Here is a 21,458-nt window from a genome sequence, read left to right as displayed (position 1 = left end):
TGATACAGGCTTGCAATTTTAATTTTTTCAAAGGCCCCTACGGTGGGACTAGCTATAGATGGCATCATGCTAATGCAAATGGAAATTTTCTTTTTTTTTAAAAACCTAAAAGCACTTTAAATAAGCATGAATTCAAACCATACACAGGTACGTATTTTAACTCCCTAGGTTAGCTTTGTTTGAACTATAAATCAAGCCTATGCCACTAAAAATTCAGTATGTGCAACATTAACCTGATTAAAGCATTTTATAAATACAAGCTTTTTAGTATTGCGACATACTTCACTACTTAACATACTGAAAAACAAATTCTACATTTAAAATCCTCATGTAATAGCAGTATCTGCCAATTAAGACTACAAATGGAAAAATACTTTAACATTATTGAAAATGCAAATATATTTCATTTTCTGAAGAGAACAGTCTCGTTTGTACTACTGTTGCTTCTTTAGACATCTGAAGATACTACACTAGCAAAATACAAACTTTGTACCTTACAACATGTACTTCTCAGAGGCAAAAAGAAAAAAATCTGTTCTGCGTTTATGAAGGAACATCCATTTATTATAAAACAAGATAAAAGGTATTTGAATTAAGTTGAAACAAGGCAACATCAGAACAACCACTTTAGAGCTCTGTGAATGAAGTGTAGTTTTAAACTTGCAAACCAAGGTGAACGTAGCTCTCAACATGCTGTCCTCTTCTCTATAAATGGGATGAGGTGGAGAAGCAAAGCTTCAGGGTGTAAGGGTTGGAGCCATCTGTCGGGAGACAACAAACACCACACTCAGGGCGTTTTACCGAGCACAACTCTCCTGCTCATCAAGATCACCTTGCATAACCTGCCAAATTTACCAGTTCTGCGGATTTAAGGCTCACACCTCCCCGCCTACCCCGACAGCGGCCCACAGACACCACAACCTGTAAGTATGTGTTGTTGAGAGTCTACCAGCGGTTTTTTGAGACATGGAAAAAAAGTGATAGATGTGGTCAAAGGGGAACGTAGACAGAATTTCAGCCGTTGTGCTATACACAAGAACGACTTTACCATTATCGCCTAGCTGAACTATTTATAAAAGTAGTATTTAACGGGCAATTTCAAAGCCAAAAGGCATAGATATTTAAAGAAATCAAGAATTCGAAGGTGGCACTTCTATCACAGGCAGAGTAGCACTGGACAGTGCTTGACCGAGCAAAGAACTGCACACCCTCCAGGCCCTTCCAGAAAGCAAAGCATAAAAGAGCCCCTCTCTGTTTGGAAAGGCTGCCGAGAGCCATGGATGGCAGCACACATTTGCCTCTCAGGTAACGGAAGATATGTCCTCCGGGTTCAATCAACCTCAAACAATCTTACAACAGCAAGTCTTAACCAGCAGTCCTTGGTTTAAAACACTGTACTTCCCTCTGACATCTGAATTTGATTATACATTTGGGCTTGCCTTTTTCATGTTGAAAGAATTGGTTCTTCTACCGTTATTACTTCTCCCAACTGAGATAAATCTGAAATTGTGAGCAGAGTGGTATCGATAATACCTTAAAAAAATATTCTGCCCCTGAAGTCATTTCAGTCCGTCATTGAGAAGGTGGACGAAAGGGGCAGGGAGAGGGAAGACTTCAACTGTTAACAACTGACAGGGAGACCAATTCATAATACTTTGGAGAAGGTAGTTTAAAATAATATCAGACTCTGGGCTGGATTCAAAGTTATGTCTGTGAGAACACCCAGAAAAATCCAATTTAATCCATTAAACCACCTTAATTGTCGAGGGCAGATCTGGCCTATCGTGTTCTTTATCAGGTGAACTCCCCCTCCATTCCTACTAGTTTGGAGCTAAATTCAGCTTGGCCTCACAATTTCTGGTTTGAAAGAGAAGCCACTACAGGAGCAGTTAATTCAGAGCAGTAAGCTGTGTGACTTAAAGCATCTTCTGCCCAAAGATATTGTGGATTTCTCTGCATTTATTGTGAAAGATATAAAAAGCTTCAGTAAGACATTATCCGTGAAGTTTAATTTTGATGACAGTGGAATTTAATGCTTTTCCTGCCTGCTTTCTTTTTCTCCCAAACCCTCTTTTTTCCCCCATCTTTCTGTAACTGCAGTGTTGCGAGGCATATTTTGCATTATATAGGTTACCTCAAAAACTAAGAGTGCCATTTATATAGAAAATAAAGGAAGCTCATCTAGAGATTAAATACTGTGATATATATATATAGTATTTGTATACTGTAATATATACAGTACTGTATATGTGTGTATATATATAACACGAAGCACATATGCATATAAATAAGAAGGACACAGTTTTTAGCTGCTGAAGGCTCACCTTCTACAGAGGCTGTATCAACTTGAAAGCAAACAAGAAAAAAAAAAAAGGATAGCAGTAAGATCCGTAGAACTGACTTACTCGGGACTCTTATCTGGTAGTGATTAAGTACAGTGAGAGCTTCCACTGCATCTGTCTTACATTCCCACTCCAACAGACCAGACAGCGTTTTGGCAGAAGCTGTCAAAATGAGAAAAAAAAAAAAGGGAAGGAAGGGATCAGTCACGTCTCCCTATAGCATACGCTCTTACCAAAACTGGAATTCAAGTAAGTCCCCACGCTGGTCCGTTTACTTACGTTTTGGATCGAACACTTTGTATTTAATAAAGCTGAGAACTTCATGATCCTCACATAACTGTCACAAAAATAAAAGAAGAGGTAAAACTCCAGTAAAAGTGCACATAAACACATTAGCAAAACTTCCAAGCTCCTGGAAGAGACACACAAAAACGAATATACTGACTCTTGAAGGCAGCTTCCAAGAATTTATAGCAAATTATTATCTTAAAAACGTTTAGATTGCTAACCCTTCAGAATACCACTCTGTAGTGCACAACACAAGGCTCCTACATCTGTACATATGATAAATCTGACTTCATAGGCACAAAAATGGCTAAGAGTACCGATATCACTACTACCTCAAACAACCTATTTAAATAAATGCAACTCTTCTTTGTGACATCCCCCACTTCACTACAGCAGCTCAGAAGTGGGACACACAAGCTTACCACTCATGAACCCGAGTTCCCTTTTTTCAAGCTCTGTCTGAAAGTTATTTTTATTGACCTGAAAAAGAACTCACTGAACCGCCATCAGTTTCACCACTCCCTCCACTTGTGCAGCCCCGTGTTGCGTGTTTTAAGCATCCAGAGTTCATTCAAGACTCAACCGTGCAAACTGTTCCAGGTGCACGCTTCCCTTTGTTCCGAAACATCCTAGCAGTCATTAGAGGAGCTGTCTCAGGGAAGCCAGGAAAGCTTTTGTGAATTGTAGTCCTGACTTTTCCTGTATTTGGCTTTGTGTGAGTCTTTTCCCCTTTCCCACAAAGAACACATAAAGCTCCTCAACTTTTATTTCCAAGATCCTGTTTCTCACGTAAAAAATGACAGAATAATGCCAGAACTGTGAAAATACAACAGCTTCTACACAGAGAGGCCACAGACCTATTTTAAAAGCCAGTTCTCTGCCAGTCACTGTGCTGTAACTATCTCAGTTGTTCCTTTTGGGAAGGAGCGCAGAGCAAAGCTGGGACAGAGGCCCCAAGCGCCGTAGGCCACCGTCGCTTCAACCGCCTACCTTCACAAACGTTTCTTCAGTCACACACAGGGGAACGTTATAATAATGCAGCACACAAGAGGGTGGCTGGATGATGTTCTTAGATGCTTGGCCAGCGCTGGTGAAGCGATTATTCTTACTCATCGCAAAATCCTTGTAACTACTCGTGCCATCCTCCAGTTCAAATATCTGGCTTGGAACTACTGAATGTTGCTTGGAAACACTGGGATTTAAGGATAAATGCAGTTAAAGTCTCTTAAATAATTACTGCTTGCATACTTTGAAGACAGATTATTGATCTAACCAGAACAGAGCTGACATTTCTTTAAGACAATTTGAAATAGAAGGAGAACAAAAAGGATTGGATTTGATATTTCCCGTTAAAAAAAAAAAAAAGGTAGAAAGGATGGATAAGACACATTGGGGAATACAGTTTATTAACAGCCAATCCATGTAATGCCAATATGCTTTATTAGTGTAAATAAAATATTAAATGGTAAGAAATAAATAAACAACGGTTGCACATTGGAACTCATGACTCCAAGAATGGTAACAGAACAATGGGATATTGTCTGTTTGCAACCTCATTCCATCTGCCCACTGGGAGACTATTTAATCTGATAAAACATATTTACCAGACATTAAGCCTCTTTCCAAACAACTTGACGTTGTTGAGGTGCGTGACAGCTCTTTCCACAGCATACTCATCACCCATTTCAACCAGTGCCGTGCCTGGAATAGTCTTCATAAATTTCACCTAAGACAGATAAGGGAGAAAATGGCATTGCAACAAGCAGCCCAAGCAAGAGCTTTACACATTATTAGGAAATATTTTTAGAGCGTTATCATCCAGGCTTCTTCCAAAACAATTAAAATGACTACAGTAGTTTCCAAGTTTCTAATAAATCATGCCTTACCTTCTCAATGTTTCCATACAAGCAGAACAGGTTGAAGACCCTTGAACAGTTCATCTTTAGCTGATGCAACCCACTAACCATGACAACGGACCCCGAAGGATTTCCACCATGCATGTAAGAGGAGGATGCCTGGGGCAAGGGGTAAGCAACAAGTTCTGGAGTGTCCCGAGATCCCATTCTGTACCGGCTTGGCAAGGGCAATAGGGGACCATGTGACCCTAAGGAGATGAAAGACCATGCTTTCATACTGTTGGAAACAAGTTTTACTACTTAATCATGCATTAAAGCCCACATAACATAACGCATATTGAAAGGGGTGACACACACAACGTTACAGCAGTTTCCATTATTATTTTCCAATGAGAAAACAAACCAACCAACCCTGTTCTATCCCCTTTAGTCTTTTTACATTACCAGACAAGATGGAAAGAGCTGATTCATGGTTATTGGTTTTACACATATGTGAAAAAAGGTATTTCAGTAGTTATAAAAACAGTATCTTCCCTGCAGCATACAAAATACTTGAACATAAACCTATATCAGAAGAAATGTTAAAAATAAACCTTCAGCAGTATTTCCGTGTCTACTTACGGAGCTACGTGACACCAAGAAAGAACATTACAAGGCAGGGAAAATAAAGCAGGAGGAGTGAACTTTTAGCCAGAGGTCAGGAGAACAGATGACACAATCTCTTGTCTGTGGAAAAGATCTATCAGAAGACTGCCTTTCTACAAACAGCTCGCTTGGAAAAAAGAAACACTTAAAACCCTCCAGTAATGCAAAATGAAGCTGTCCTGTTTTCTACTATAGGTAAAGTGACAAATTACACTGAAATAAACAATTTTAAATTTTTTTTTAAATGAAGAGCCATTACTAGTATGCAATACTTCTGTTTATAGAAAACAGTATTACAGACCAAGGAGGCAATCCCTGTTCTTTTGAGACAAAAGTGAGGTGAGATTCACATAAGCCAAGTATTTTTTCCTTTCTACCCCCAGCAAAAAGCAGTAATGAGAGGGAGACAGTGGTACAGGAGGAGACAGGCACATTACTTAAGGCAGAAGGCTATGTCAGAAGAATGAAAAAAGAACATGAGTGAATACAAGGTGAAAATTCTGGAGATCTGAAGAACCTTTGAGAAGAGCAGGTAGAAGGCCAACCTACACTGTAAAATGCCATAAATCCATTTGCAAAGAACAAGGCAAGACAAATCACATCGCACCTGACAGTTAAGAGAGTAAATAACTAGAAAAGTCACATCTAACTGGGGACATGAGTTTCTCAACCCTGAGGTCTTGGACTAACACACGAAAGCGACAGTAAGCCTTCATTTACAGATCGCACAAGTTACCAACTGCAGCACTTGACAGCGCCAATTCCAAAACATCATTCCTATACAGTCACACAGCTATACCTTTCCAGGATAAACCAAATCAGAAGCCCACAATTCACAGCCTCGCATGCAAGAGCAAAGAGCCGTGTTGCATCAAACCTACGCTACATTGTCATTTTCTAGAAGAGAACGGCTATCCCAGTGCAGGTGTCACTTTCCGTCCACCCCAGGGTGATGGCAACTGAAAGGAAACATTCTTCCAAGACACAGATTTGTAGAGCTGGATGATCTCCATGAAAGGAAGAGGTACCGCAATAACCGCACAAAGATTTCGGTGAACCACTAGCATTTTCCAAACGTGGACTGACAGCACGGCCCGTACAGCACAGCAGTGAGCTACTCACGCCGTAAGGGGTCCACAGTTGAGCTCTGACCGAATCGTTAGAATTCCACGTAACACGTAAAGAAATCATAACCACCTGTCATCCTACGTTACTTACCATAACCATCATGTCTAAATGATGATGGGTGCTCTCCCAAAATAGCTTGCCTCTGGCGGCCCTTCCCTCTGTCTAACATGTGGGAAGGGAAAGAAAACAGTTTAGTATGCGCAACTATGAGTCGGTTTCACCAGTTAAGACACAAAGCTTCTAGTTAAGAAGCAAAAGGTAATTTGAGTCCTTGTTAATTTTATAAACGATTTCTCATTCATTATATGTCTAAAACCACAAGCTGTAGCCCTGGGACATCGAAATTAAAAAACTGCCATCTGTATAACAAATTGCACTTAAGTTGATTGGGGGCAGTGGCCAATGAGGAGATGCAGACATTTAAAGTGTATGGAAATACCCGAAAGTTTTCCTAAACAGACACCACACATTAGTATAGATAACACCATACAGCAGGATTTACCTATGTGTCTCTTAAAACAAATTTGAAATGCAGTACTTTTGAAAGACAGTACCTGAATCATAATATTAGCTTCAACAGCAACACATTTTCAAAGTGGGCTTCTTTCAAGAAGTTTCAGCATAAGCCAACAACAACCTGTATTACATGGTTTCATAATCAGTAAACAGAGAGCATTACATATGTGTACATATATATTTACAGAACACCTACTGATTTATGGGCGTGCTGAAAGGATTGTACATTATTGCATTATCAGCAGCACATTAACAGTTCAACTGAAGAAAAACATCACTGAATAATGCATTTAAACAACGGTCAATCCTTTAAGAAAACCCAGTTCTCTAGGATATAAAGTTAAGCAAGGGGTCTACATTACTGGAAGAAAGCAGTGCATCACAGCTAAAGCTGTATTTTCTAATCAGATACGTGCCGCATGACAAAGAAAACCTCCACTTCCAGATTTCTTTTTGGTATGCGACAACTGATTTCTCACCATTAAAAAAAAAAGCCACATTGAAAAGACGGGGCAAGACACTGATCATTGTACAACAGATCCCAGGAAATTAAAAGTATGACGGCTGAATATGGCAACTCCAGCCCAGTGCAGCTGGAGGTATTCCCCCTGAAAACCAGGAACTGCTCACATTAGGCAACACAACAGTGGGAGATGAAAACACATGTGCCCTTTGTGCTCAGGATTTTGAGGACAGGTTCCACGTCAGGTATTTACTTTGGCAATAACGTCTGAAGTGAGAGCAGTGCTGAATGCCTTCAAATATATAGAAGAAAGATTACTTTTGTCAAGTTTTGTTTTTCCGTTCCCTTTCCAGGGAAACGGCTCTGGTTCTTGGCTCCAGAAAGCAATGGGCATCACATCAAGTATTTCTAGCATTTTGACTGTATGCAGTAATCATCTTTCAGAAAAATCAAATCTGTAGTTCCAGTCTGTGGAGCTAAATCCTTTGAAACTCCACACAGTAAAGAACCATATTCTTCAAATAAAGAATTCTGGGAGGACACAATTTGACAAATATTTCCTCCTCGTGATGGTGTAGGCCACTGCTCTCCCCCTGCCCCACTCTCGTTCCTGCCTTGAACAGAGTCCCTCAGTTGTGCCGCTACAAATACTTGTGCAAACGGGCACTGAAACATGAGAACTGACCTGTGTTAAAAATCATTCTGAAAGGAAAGATTCCTTACAATCTAGTTTAAGTTTGGGGTTGGTTGGGTTTTGGGGTTTGTTTTTAAGCCACGTCCTTGAGTCACTGCATATGCTGGTACTGTCGCCAGAAGAAAGGCACCGAACTACAGTTTGAACTTTCTGGCTGAAAGGAAGCAGAATACTGAAAGTCAGGCCGGGTTTTTTGGTTCGATCTAATGCAGTATCTGTTCAGGGCAGCAGGCCCTAGTTAGGAAATTTATTTAAGTAGAGAAATACTATAGGGAAGCCTGTCATTTGTTACCATAAAGAACTAAAACCAGTTCTTCAAAATAATAATTAAAAAAATCATGAGCAAAATGCATTTCTTTCCTAAGATTTGAGGCGGGATTGTGAAATTCTGAAAGGACGTATTAGCATGCCTGTCCTCAGAATTAAATTCCTTTGGGCTAAAATCTTGTTTGCTGCAGTCAGTTCCTTACAGTTTGGGTCACATTAAGTTCAAAAGCCAAACAACATTGCTGCCAGAGTAAGTTGCAGCATGAATACAAAAAACTGTCTCTCAAAAAAAAGTCCTGGATTATAGGCAAAACTGCTCTTGATGCCTGCTTTCTAAAGTTCATTTCAGTGTTCATTCAACAATTTAGATTCCCATTTTCTAGATAAATGGAAATGAAAGCACATCTTAAATGAAGCGATATACAGGAAGTGGAAAACCATGCTATACCCAGTATAGCACAATGGATATCCAAGTCTAATTCCTTCCTTCTTATGTACAGTCGAGTGACGTATAGAAGAGACAGGCTGTCAAAGTAACAAAAGGAAACAAAAGAGTAAAGTGAGAGTTCCTGAGGAAAAGCAAGCTGTACCTATCCTAAGTGTTTCATTTTCCACTGTTTTCTCTAGCTTGGGAACATTTAGTTCACACAGCCATATCCATCTGCAGAGCAATTGCAAAATGCCATTAGATGCACAATGTTACGGGTCAGCCTCCAAACACTGCAACGATCACAAGACAGGAGGATCAAATTAATCCTTCAGTTTTTTCAAATTCAATCCTTATTTTTTTTTTCCTTGCCCTTGAGTGTCTTCAAAAATCCCTTTTTTAACTCAGGAACTTGAGGGGGAAAAAAGAAAAAAATTGAATCCTGATAAAAACAATCTACAAGCTGCGACCAATACTGTAGCTCCCTTGTTAACTTTTTACAAGAACTTCATTTTGAGAATTCAAGCCCTAAGTTTTTAGTTGTACAACAGTTTTACAAGCCCAGCGTCTCTGCAGAATTACTCTGAAAGTGCGTATCACTTGAGACAGCCAAAGCCCTGGTTCTCATGGACCACCTACTTACCAAAGGCTAGATCTTGGACACATTGTCTTCACTTTTCTAACTTTACATCACACACATTGTTGTACATAAGTTACTGAACACTGCACTCAGTAGTTACAGATAGAGATGTATTTTTAAATCAATGCTTTACAGGAGTTAGGCTACACAGCAGTTTGTCTTTACATATATCGTCATAGTTTCCACTAACATGAGTTAAGCCCTGGTAATTTTTACAGCTGAGTACTTAAGAGACAGTATGCCTGTACCAATTATGAACCTCCCTATTTTAATACTTAAATATAACTGGGGGGACCTAGCTGATATTGCGCTGCTCGGTTCCAACTACCTACAGATAGGGCTTAAATTTCCCTACTACTAGACAATATTTACACTGTTAAGACTGAATGCAACTCTCACATACAGCAAGTAATAAAAATATTACAACGTCAATGGTATCAACAAGAGAGGTTCTTAATTTTGGAGATTCTCAATTTTTCAGTTGTAAATTTTAAGGGCAGTAAGACCAGCATACATACAAACTTGAACAGAATGGGTACAGTCTATCATGTCATTCATCCCATAGAAATCTGAAGTACTGAAAGTGTCCTCCTTTAAAAACTTGTGGTGGTGATGCATGCAGTATGCAGACAAGGTGAATTGCAAGTCTGAGCTTTTTCAGAGGGCTTTTTTGTTTGTTTGGGTTTTTTTGCTGATGCCGATGTGGTGCATGATGAAGTGTAGAGTCAGCCTGCTGAAGTCCTCTATCCTTCTTAATGCCTCGTCCAACATAGGGGAAAGGAGTCCTTTCGGAGGAGAAGCAGTGTGCAAGTTTGCAGTTTGTAAGGAATAGTCTGTACCAGGTTTCCTCTCCTCCGAAGAGGGAGAGCTGCTTGGAGAAATGCAAGTCCTTGAGAACTGCGAAGGTGCTTGCAGGTGTGGGCTCCTTGTTGAACTAAAGTGGTTGAAGCACACGGCAGTAGGGGGGCACTAGGGCTCAGGGTTAATTCCCTGGCTTGTGAACACAGCCTTCAGCAGCACTGGCTTGCTTTGAAATGACTACTGCGATACAGCCTGACCACGTATAAAGGATTGTCATTAGTACAGTCACACATCTACAGCGATAACGCATGAAAACCTACCTCGTCGGCCCAGATACGGCTTAGTGTAGTCCCAACTATCGTTGTCGTTTCTAATGACATTAAGTCGAGTTGGCTGTTCAAACAAAGTAAAAGTAAAAAGGTTAAGTCTTGATTATATGTATTTTTCTAGTAAAATTAAAAGAGAAGGTCCACACGTTACCCTTGCATATTCAATTTTTAGCGTGCAGCATCCTGCGTAGATATCCGCTCCATTGAGTGCGGCCTTCGCCTTCTGGGCACAAAACACCGATTCAAACATACACATCACGTTAAGGACCTTTTCTTAAGGCTTTTCCCAGGTGACTCATTCACGTCCCTTTCTTCTGACATGGTTTTATTTTTGTGGCCTGCAGATATTTCACCACTGCATGCCTTGCAAGAACCCCGAAAAGACTTTATACTAAAGTTATCAACAAGTATATATGGGTTCAGCTCATGTTAAGCATCTGCTTTTGAGACGTAAGCAGCACGTGGTGAGACCATTCAAATTCTTCTGTGTGGATTATACAGATGTAAGATATGTTTGTGCCCTGAGGTCATGCTGTTTGGAAGTAGATAGTCTGGTGGATTTAGTAATTTTCATCAGAGGACACCAAAAGTTACCAGCAAGCTCAGAGAACATTTGAAGGGAAAGTTCAAGCTGCATCATGTGACTTAAGACAATGCATCCCTTCTCACAGCTGGCATTAGCCAGAAACGTGTGGGCAGGGAGAACATGAACCAGTGTTTACTTTACAGCAAAAAGAATTAAGAAAGGGTACGTCCTTTTTAGCCACATAAAACTACTGAACTAAGAGAGGCACTTTGAATGAACAAATAATTTTTGATGCAAGATGATTAGAACAAGCAGATTGATTTAAACCCACTGCTCGTGGCAGACACGTGTACCAGGCTCAAACAGGTACGTTATTCCCTATCCTCTACATATTCCAAGATTAGCTCTGTGGCTAGCAGAGAAATGCACCTGAGCCTGGGTGCATGGCTGTCCACGATCTCACACATACATACAGCCTCAGAAAGCCGGAACCTTCCAGCAGACCAGACACGTTGTGCCATCCCGTGATACAACGTACTGAAACTCTGGAAGGAGTCTGCACCGACAGCATATCCCTTGCGTTTTAACACATGATGGCAGCTCAACTTTCTCCAAGGTGAGGCAGGTTCACCGTGGAATTTAAGAGTGAGAAAAGTTGAGCTTCCCGGATCTCTAAGAAATTGTTTGACACCGGCTAGAACTGCGGGGGCGCATCGGCCAAAGTAAAGGGCACGGCAATTAGCACTGAAATTGGAGTAAGTTTGACTTTTCAGACAAGGCTTGTCTTAAAGAATACTTTTTTCCCCTTCGCCCCAAATTATTTACCTAGTCTGCTGCATTACTTTGCACACGGTTTTGAGTTCTTTCAATTGCTGGAGGGTCTTCGTTTTTAATAAAAGGCATGTTGTGAAATGTAATTCAAAGGACAGAAGCATGGTACTTTACCAGAGTACGCGGAGGATCCTCCCTGCAACTTCCCTAACCTTTCACAAGGTGCGGAATCACCCCCAACTGCACAAGTCGATCCAGTCAACACTGCTTCCCACAGACTCGACACACTACCACAGTATGTCCAACTACTGTCTGTTAGGACACACAGTTTAAGTCTTCATCATAGACAAACAGCACTTAGTTTGCTTTTATGGAAGTTGGGGTAATTCTTTTGACTGGCAAATCATAGAAGGGCTTGGGTTGGAAGGGACCTTAAAGACCATCCCGTTCCAACCCCCCTGCCATGGGCAGGGACACCTTCCACTAGACCAGGTTGCTCAAAGCCTCATCCAGCCTGGCCTTGGACACTTCCAGGGATGGGGCATCCACAGCTTCTCTGGGCAACCTGTGCCAGTGCCTCACCACCCTCTCCGGGAAGAACTTCTTCCTGATATCCAATCTAAACCTCCCCACTTTCCATTTAAACCCGTTACCCCTAGTCCTGTCACTACAGGCCCTTGGAAAAAGTCCCCCCCAGCTGCCTTGTAGGCCCCCCAGGAAGTGCAGCCACCAAATAAGTCATGTATTACAGAAGTGACCCACTAACAAAGCCTGCCACATCAGCAGCATCTGCAATCAAAAAAGAATTTCTGAGATTTTGGTACAGTTTTGTCCAGATAACAGCTCAGAAATGGAGAGTAATCAGTCTCTAGGAAGAGGGCTCTCAGTGTTTTATAAACTGAGGTGTAATCATATCAAACTTTGGACTTTGCAAACCACAGTAACACATTAACAACTCTGAACATACATCCCATGTACAACTTAATTCTACAAATACAGTAAACAGTAGGATAACAGCGCAGGGAGTTTCCTCAGCACACGATAAACAGGTCTAGGAGGCTTAAGTTGGTGTTGTGCTTTAGTAAAGTCAGAACGGTAAGACAAGCAGTATATATTAGAACTATTTTAGAAGAACCTGAAGAAGTCAAACTGTACCTCTGCAAGCCTGTTCCCATTTCTTGAGTATCAACACAGGCAGAAGCCATGAAACTTTGGATAAAATGCACTGTCAAATCCATGACATATATCATGTCTGCAATTACTAGCCTTAAGGCCACCTATAAACATGGTTATCAAGGCCATTGATGACAATGTCATTTTCCTATAAACATGAAATGTGAAAGTGCTATTTTTTGTCTTATAGACATATAGAAATTAGAATTACCATGTCTTACAGAGAAAATAAAAAATAGTTTGGTCTCAAAATTACACAGTATTTTTCTGACATTCTCATGTTAAACCCCATCTGCAGTCAAGAACCTACAGGCTAAAAAAAAACCCCACACTCAAAAAGGATATTCCACCATAGCTTGTATTCCATTTCTCTTGAATATAACAATGCGCTGAACTTTTCCAACAGGGTTGCACACAGTATACAAGACATCCTAGTGAAGAAGGAAAAATAGTCTGGTCAGATGTGAAATTTCAACCACTTGAGGTCTGCAGAACATTTTCTTGCAATGCCATTTCAATTCCAAAGAGCAAAGGCAAGGCTGGCTACCTTTTCATTTATATTTTCCCTATATAAATTATACATTCACGATTAGCATTTTTAATGGATTAATTCATACAGGCAGTCAAATCTGAAAAATGTGAAAAAACTTCTAGGAATTACTCATGCAAATATTAGGTTACAACTATCTTCAACTGTGTTAAAACACTGCATCCACGTCTCACGCTGTGCTCCCCTTTAAGCATGTGCTGTGTAGTTTTAGCAGAGCTAAGAGAGACACGGTGACACTGCAGTTATAGCACATTTTATTTCATAATTCTAGCAGCTGAGGGTTGTTTCTTTAACTGTTCATGTTCATTTGCAGAAGAGTGACCTGGGGTAGTCCATGACGTTAGCTCAGGTGGCTTTTCAAAAGGAGAATGTCATTTGTATTCACCTGAACCGAACACACTGCAAGTGGTTGCTGTGCTTCTCCACTTAAGGCAGATAAAACTTCTGACAGGCAACACTGGATTCTTCCAAACTCACTGTTAATACTCTGCGTTCACCGGCATTTGTCTGTACGACAAGGAACCAGTAAAACTGGAGGCCATCTTCAGTGCCGCAGGGCAACCAACAGTAAGGAGAAAAGGTCGCCTCAGTGCACATCAGGCCAGGCCTAGGACATGGTGCCAGGAGCATCATAAAGCCAATTACACATAACAACTTAGGCATCACGGAACCAGAAACTAGTCTCCAGTAAAATCTGGCCAAGAAAAATAAGTTTATTTTAGAGTGATTTTACACCCATACTCGGAATTCCTAAGACCCAGGCTCGAGAACCTGAACAAACAGGAACTGTGGTTTCTTGAAACAATTCACCTTATAGACCATGTTCAAGCACATCAGCTTTACTAGACAGCCAGTTCTGTAGCTAAACCTACCAGGCAAAGGCACTGACATCTCAAACACACTACCACAGCCTATTTTTCCCTCTATTTCTATATATCTAAACCAAATCCTTCCAAAATCTTCGTATACATCATCAGGTTTATCTGGGAGATGAGAGGAAGAAGGGGGAAAGGCAGTAGGTATAGTATTTATTATTATGTTCTGCAGAATAACAGGGCAATTGGGAGGCAAAGGGATGAGGGGCGTGCTGGATTGCCTAAAACCAAAACAAACACCCCCTCACATATCCTACCCCCCCAGCAACAAATTGGAAAATGAAGAGGTCTTATTGCTGGCTACAGCTGCAGCAGTGTCACTCCTGGCTTCTACACAGCACCATAAGCTTCAATATGTGGGCATATCACCACTAAAACAACAAACACCCCCAGCCCAACAACCTAAAAACTGTCCATGCTCAGGGGCCTTGCTCCACACTGCAGTGAGTGTTCTGCATAGCTAAATAGAGCATGCAGAAGAGACTATCAATGTTGAGATTTTCAGAAGATGGACAGACATTTTTATAAAGGATTCACGCATCCTGAACCCCTAAAAAATAATATTTATGAGATCATCTATGGTATATTTTCTATGCACTCTCAATAGCACAAACCGTTGACCTCCACCTCCTCTTGTTTGGGAGAAAAGAAAACTTTCCAGCCTTAGCTGACATTAATTTTCAGGTGTGTGACTTTCTTTCACAATTTGTCTCTCAAAACGTTTCTTCAGAGCCACTTAATTTAAAAAAAAAAAAAATTTCTTTCAAAATGTAAGCATTACTCAAAATGCCACCAATGTCATTAGCCATCAGGCACACACAGAGCTTGATTTTTATTGTCAAATTCAGCTACTTTAGATTACCAAATCAGTAGGTGATTTACAAGATACAGTAATGTGGGATATTTTAAATAAAAAAAAAATAGCACAAGCATTACATACGTACTAGAAATTCATAAAAAAGGATGTCCAGCAACTTAACCTCCGAAGCAGCTGAGAGTTAAGTTTAAAACACCTCCATTGCCAAGGCATACCACACCTTCCTAGGGCATATACGGAAGGCTTCGAAGGTGAGAACTAAGATTAGATTAGATGTCAGGAAGAAGTTCCTCACGGAGGGGGTGGTGAGGCACTGGCACAGGTTGCCCAGAGAAGCTGTGGATGCCCCATCCCTGGAAGTGTCCAAGGCCAGGCTGGATGAGGCTTTGAGCAACCTGGTCTAGTGGAAGGTGTCCCTGCCCATGGCAGGGGGTTGGAACTGGATGGTCTTTAAGGTCCCTTCCAACCCAAACCCTTCTATGATTCTAAGAGGCAGCATCAGAGGTACAGCCAAACAGATAAATTTGCCTGTTCCTACAGACAAATCCCTGACAAAGTTCTGCCCACAGACAAGGAAACTGGGAAACAGAAGTTCAAAGACCTATATATGATACCTTTGGCAAAACTTTTACAAAACACCAAACCCCCATCAAAGGGAGTGGAAAGCAATTAGCAATTAAATACCTTAGCGATTAGTCGCCCTTCACTGCCACACCCCTCTAAATGAAACGGGCCAGGAAAGAAGAGGGTCACAACTGTCATGGAGGAAATAAACTGCAGCAAAATTTTAGAACCATTTAGCTTATTCCATAAGATGCCCTGGAGCAAACCACTTTCTCCACAAGAACTGTATCTTGTCCTGAAAGAAAAGCTTTTGAGAACTATGGAACAGTTTATTGCAATTATTCAGACTTGCCCATTCCAACTGGTTGCAATTTTTCATCTATTTCGTCTAACTGGAGCTCAGATTTAGAGAGAAAAGTACTGAAGAAGAGGTGGTGGTGGCTTCTGGGGGGGTTTGGTTTGTTTCTAAATAATGCAGACTTTGCCAAGGCATTAAGTTAACTGTTTCCTTAACCCGCTGGCCAAGTGTAAAACATGTATTTTTCTCATCACGTTCCTGGCTGTTACGGGAGCTGCTCTCCCCAGTTGCCACAACCCTACGAAGTCTACACCATCACCCATGAGCGCTGGTGCTGGCCAGTAACTGTGGAGACCTGCCCGCTTCACGCGCCTGCTGGTGTACTCGAGTCCAACAGCTGAGGGCAGCAGGAAGGAAGAGGTTGGGCGGGCGGGGGGTGGCAGTGTGGTGTTTGTTTCCAAAAGAAGCTACTGTGCTAGAGGCTCCATCCTCAGAACTGCCAGGAACTGTCCAAGCCCAAAACGACGCTTCTGCTAACAATTTCTTCGAGCACCTACGCTCAACTCAGCTGCTTGTGCCAGCCAAATTTAAAAGGCTGGAATGAAACTGTTTCCAAAATATGTATTATGGTCACATGCAAAAATATATTTTAACTGAGTGCATTTGCTCACACAGCTCAAAGCAGGTGTATTTCTCAACATCGATGAAAAAGCAACTCATACCTTGCCATGCTTTTCTATAAAGAAAACTGACAGGAGAAAGAAAATTCATCATCCACTAATGAACCAACAGGCAAAAACCTACCGACGGTCATAACACAGCAAAGCAAAAAACATTATATGGAATGGACTGCTTGAATCAGGAATACTGCGTTTCACTCGATTTGCTGACATAATATACAGCACATGAAACTAAGTTATACGGTTCCACACAACCCAAACACTTTGATGGATACTATCCTACATATTTCCCCAAGACCAAGTAACTTCTGCTTGTACCACAGCATCACAAGCCCACTTAAAGCAGACTTTGAGTTTTTCCTGAAATAATTCTGAGCAATTCAAAGTGTACCTGAAACACAGGCATTCAATGCATGAGAAAACATGCACTCTTAAATACTAGCAAAAAAAAAAGAAATGTATCTGTATCATTAAAAAAGCACGCACACGTGCCATAAATAGATGACAGTGAATTAGGATGCAACTGCACGTATGGTGTGACTTGAAACACTGGAAAATAAAATGTATCAGCCCGAATAGAAGTGAGGGAGATTCCATCAAACTGGAGTTGATCATCAACAAAGTTTTAACATTCCAAAGAGATATTTAAGCACGAAGGACTGCAAAAAAAATAACCCCTCCTACTGGAAAAATTACTTGCTATTGAAACATGCACCACTCAGAGCCTAACAGCTAAATGACATTCCCGAAGTCATGGAAATGCATTTGGAAATATTTCAGAAGCATGTAGCAACTTAAAACATTTTGAAATCCTGACCACTGAAGTCTCCCAATACATTGCAAAACACCAGTACAACGAGACTGAATCATCTCGAAAAAGCGTTTTTCCAGAACAGGCAGTTACTTATGTGAAGATGACGTAGGTGACTCAAATTAACAGTGTACAACTTTAACAAATAGTACATGATGGAAACAGCGTAACTGAGATTGCTGCTCCCTGCCTGTTATTATTTAATTAAAAAAAAAAAAGAAGAAACATACCACTGTGATTGGGTAGAGAGGATTCTGAATCGACAAGAGCAGAACTTTATTTCCACCCGACGGGTCGTCAGTGTTCCCTGGCCGAGTAATCCTCTTACTTGTTGAGTAGTTAAAAAAGGCTTGCTGTCCGGCGATGTACACGGGTTCGTCTGCTGCAAACGTTACACATTTCTTCGCACTTTCTACGTTCTCAAACTCCACCAGAGCCTGGCGCTTAAATGGCATCATCATGACATAGCTGGTGAGAGAATCGTTACAGGAAGTTTTCCTACATGCTTACTCAAAACAACTCCAAAGTTCCGTAACTGTCACATAGGATCATTTTTTCCCTAAACAGTTCCTAACAAAGACATAAAAGGAAGGTAGGTTTCCCTGCTCGTGCTTCCCAAACCTGGCCAACACATTCCTAAAGCGTTTACACAAAACAAGTAAGTAATAACGAGTTGTGTTCCTGAAAAAGTTCAATGCATAAAAACATTAAACCAATACAACAAACAGTTAATTATGTACTAATCTATTGGAATTACAATTAATATTAAAAAAAAAAACCTTTAAGGCCATTTATGAGGTAAAGGATCACAGTAAATGCAATTTATAAAACACACTCAAAGCTGATACATTAAACATCTTTGCTGTTGCTAAGAAATTTAAAATTTTACTATTTTTGACACACAACTACCTTAGAGAAAATAAACCTAAGTATTCCAGTTAAAAAAACGCAGACACAGATCAACTCAAGAAGCTTAGTAGCTGGATTAAGCTTTTGAAAAGTAAAACTCTCAGGCTAAAATGTACCTATTTGTAGCACTGAACAAGCTTGTGCTCACTTCGATTTATTTATTTATTTTTAAATACTGGTATAATTCATTTATTTGAAGATTAAGGCAGTGAAAAACACTGTTGTACTATTTACAAAACCCTTTCTGACTTCCATACATGCATTTACTTGAACAGAAACGCATGTTTCCAAAAACAAGCACAAAAAACTCAGAATAAGCTGGCTCTACCAATTCACCTTCACTTCTTTGTTCACATGCGAGGAATCTTTAGACTGTATGACCTTTGCACAGGCTTTCTCTGAATAACCATCTTCTGATGATGATCCATATCACAAGCACTACTCCCATACAAAAACACAGGGACAAGCACCACCTGCTCTGTGGCCCATCCTGATTTTTGGTGTATTCAGTTACACCAAGACAAGCACCCTCGTGCTGTTCTGCAATGCAGTTTAGCTACAGCTCACAGGAAGGCCAGGACTAGCTGTGCTACTGCAGTCTAACGGCAGACACCAGGGCAGGCAGACGGTCTAACACTGCTTGGCCAGACGTGCCATGTGCAGAAACACAGAACCTTCACTTTGCTAGATAATCTTTATGCTTCACTATTAACTGAGTCCTGGATTGCAAATGGCTATCATAACATATTTTGAAAGGTTCTTAGTAATTCTCCGGACTTACCCAAAGACATGACTTTATACTGCTTGACTTACCATATTGTTCCAAACTTTTCAAGAGCTTCCACAAGATCTGCTTCCACAACTGATTCACACAGCCCTCGGACATGGACAACAGGCGAAACAGAGACTTTGTGATGACTTCCTCCGGCATCCTAGCAACGAAATGGCATTTTAAAATTCAACACAGAACATGGAATACTCCTATCATTAACTAAAATTAAATATTTGGCAGGCACCACACTGGGTCCAGGACAGCCATCTAAATGTACAATCCAAGCATATTTTAAATAAATTAACTTCTCTCTCCAAAGAGACTGGCAAGTTCAGTTGCTGAAATAGACTTAAAATAAAATGCTTTGCAGAATTAATTAATATGTTTGCACAGGCATGATTTTTCTAGTATTAAGGAAAAAAGCCTATTTAATACTTGGTTAAATTGCAGGAGGTCTGCCAGCCTATTCATTAAAAGCATAAAAAGAATATTCTCGGAAATGCACAATAGCTAAAATGTTTCTGACACTCTTCCTGTTTGTTGACGCCAATATTTGTTTGGGACAGGCCAGGGGGATAAAAAAAGGCAACAACAAACAAGGTCCACAGTAAACCAAATGAAAATGGATTCTTTTTTTAATGTATGCAGAGCTGTGCCCCACCATGCAAGAAAATGCCAGCTCCGTACTATACTCAAAATAAAGCCAATCTCCCTTCCAATTCTTCATACATGTTTCTAAAAACTTGCAATTTCTGTGCATATGGGCTCTTCTCCCCGAGGCTGACTACCATTAACAGATCCAGCTGTCATACATCAGCATCCTGAATTCCCACCGTGAACATTTTTCAGAGCTACTGCTCTGACTTCAGACAGTCTCGGTCCTGTGCGACTGGCCCCACATGCCCCTTTGCTCTATTTACAGTCTACAGAACAATCAGAAGTTATTAAATCAATTTGTTCATTGCCCTGCATACTTAGACTATATTATGATGCCAGTTAATGTTAGGGGTATGCATTTTCTTTTCTTCAATGCATTCAAGAAATCACACCTAAAAATACTGCGTCTAATCAGATGGCAAATACAAGCAATGATTTTCTTACTAAAGCAAAGACTCACTACAAAGAACCATCTTAATTAGCACCCACATACATCAAGCCAAGCTTTTCAGATCATAACGGTAGAGTATTTCTCCCTCCCTCCCCTTCCCAGTTCAACCTCGTGTTATAGTTTCAGTTCACGTCTCTTTGTCATGCAAATCCCTTTGCACTTTTCACTTGTGAGCAGTCCATTTAAGCTTGCCTACTGAAGAGATAATCATTCTAATAGTACAAACTCTCTCAGAAATAAGATGTTTATACTTGCATCTCAAATCAGTTCTATATGGGTTATACACATATATACAGGTGTCTGCACTTCTGCAGCTGGAATTTTTCTCAGAACCATCAGCAAATACACATTTTGCTTCCTTCTGTAGTTAAAGCAACGTTTAGTTTTCCAAGCCAAAACTCCTTCTCCCATAATATCATACAGAAAGCATCCTTTTGTAGGGTGTGGTCCACTAGGAGATTTAGCAAAAGACGTAACACCGCTGCTACTGTAACTTGCACAGAAGCTCAAGAAGCATGGAATTAAAAAAAAAAAAAAGGCAAAAGAAGCAAACAAACAAACCACCCACAAACCAGTGAAATCTCAGTCACTTGCCATGAAATTAAGGACTCAGAGCATTTCACAAACTAATTTATACAGATAAAACCGCTGAGGTTATCAATGGCCAAATCAGAGGCCTCTGCTTTACTCAAAATAGTTTCTAAGCAGCAGCAGCAAACAGCAGCACAAGCAGCGAGCGTAAGCCAGTCCCGAGCCAGGAAGCCGCAAACGAATATTCACAGAGCATATTGGTGAAAGGCATGAACATGTGCCACAGGCATATGTCTGAGTGCAAAAAAAGTCTTCATGAAGGGCAGGCATACGTATTACCGGCAAACCAGCAGATCTCGAACGATCCCCGATTTCCTCTAAAAGGAGAAATAAAACCGCTACATCATATGAAAAGTCAAATGCGTCTGTTAGTGTCTCCACAGCTAAGGTCAGAACACATACAACTCGCCCAACTGCTGCCATAATTTCTCCCCAGAGATGAAAAACAGAGGATTTTGACGAAGATCTCACAGTCGCTGTATCCCGAGGACTACACGTGCGACAGCTGGCGCCCAGACAAAGGTTACATCAAAGCATCTGCTCACGTACAGACTAACCCCCACCCCGCATTTCTCTGCTTACAAAGGAGCCTTTCAGTAACTCCAACTCCCACGATG

At 40.7% G+C, this 21,458-nt stretch overlaps 1 protein-coding gene across 1 annotated transcript; it reads right to left on the bottom strand.

The window, feature by feature from the left end:
- Positions 1–409: 409 nt before the first annotated feature.
- On the bottom strand, positions 410–19,296 carry HNRNPLL (heterogeneous nuclear ribonucleoprotein L-like). Its single transcript, XM_010146424.1, has 12 exons — positions 19,184–19,296; positions 17,692–17,929; positions 13,212–13,297; positions 10,548–10,644; positions 10,388–10,460; positions 6,350–6,421; positions 4,517–4,734; positions 4,235–4,356; positions 3,621–3,822; positions 2,622–2,679; positions 2,406–2,504; positions 410–761 (listed from the first exon to the last, which is right to left on the bottom strand). The coding sequence occupies exons 2-12, from the start codon at positions 17,920–17,922 to the stop codon at positions 706–708; spliced, it is 1,314 nt and encodes a 437-aa protein (XP_010144726.1). The 5' UTR covers positions 17,923–17,929; positions 19,184–19,296; the 3' UTR covers positions 410–705.
- Between the last annotated feature and the right edge of the window lie 2,162 nt (positions 19,297–21,458).

This window comes from Eurypyga helias, unplaced genomic scaffold, assembly GCF_000690775.1.
Source record: "Eurypyga helias isolate BGI_N326 unplaced genomic scaffold, ASM69077v1 scaffold24632, whole genome shotgun sequence".
NCBI classification, from domain to species: Eukaryota; Metazoa; Chordata; class Aves; order Eurypygiformes; family Eurypygidae; genus Eurypyga; species Eurypyga helias.
The sequence above is the reverse complement of the archived record's forward strand: the minus strand, read 5'-3'. Positions and strand labels throughout refer to the sequence as shown.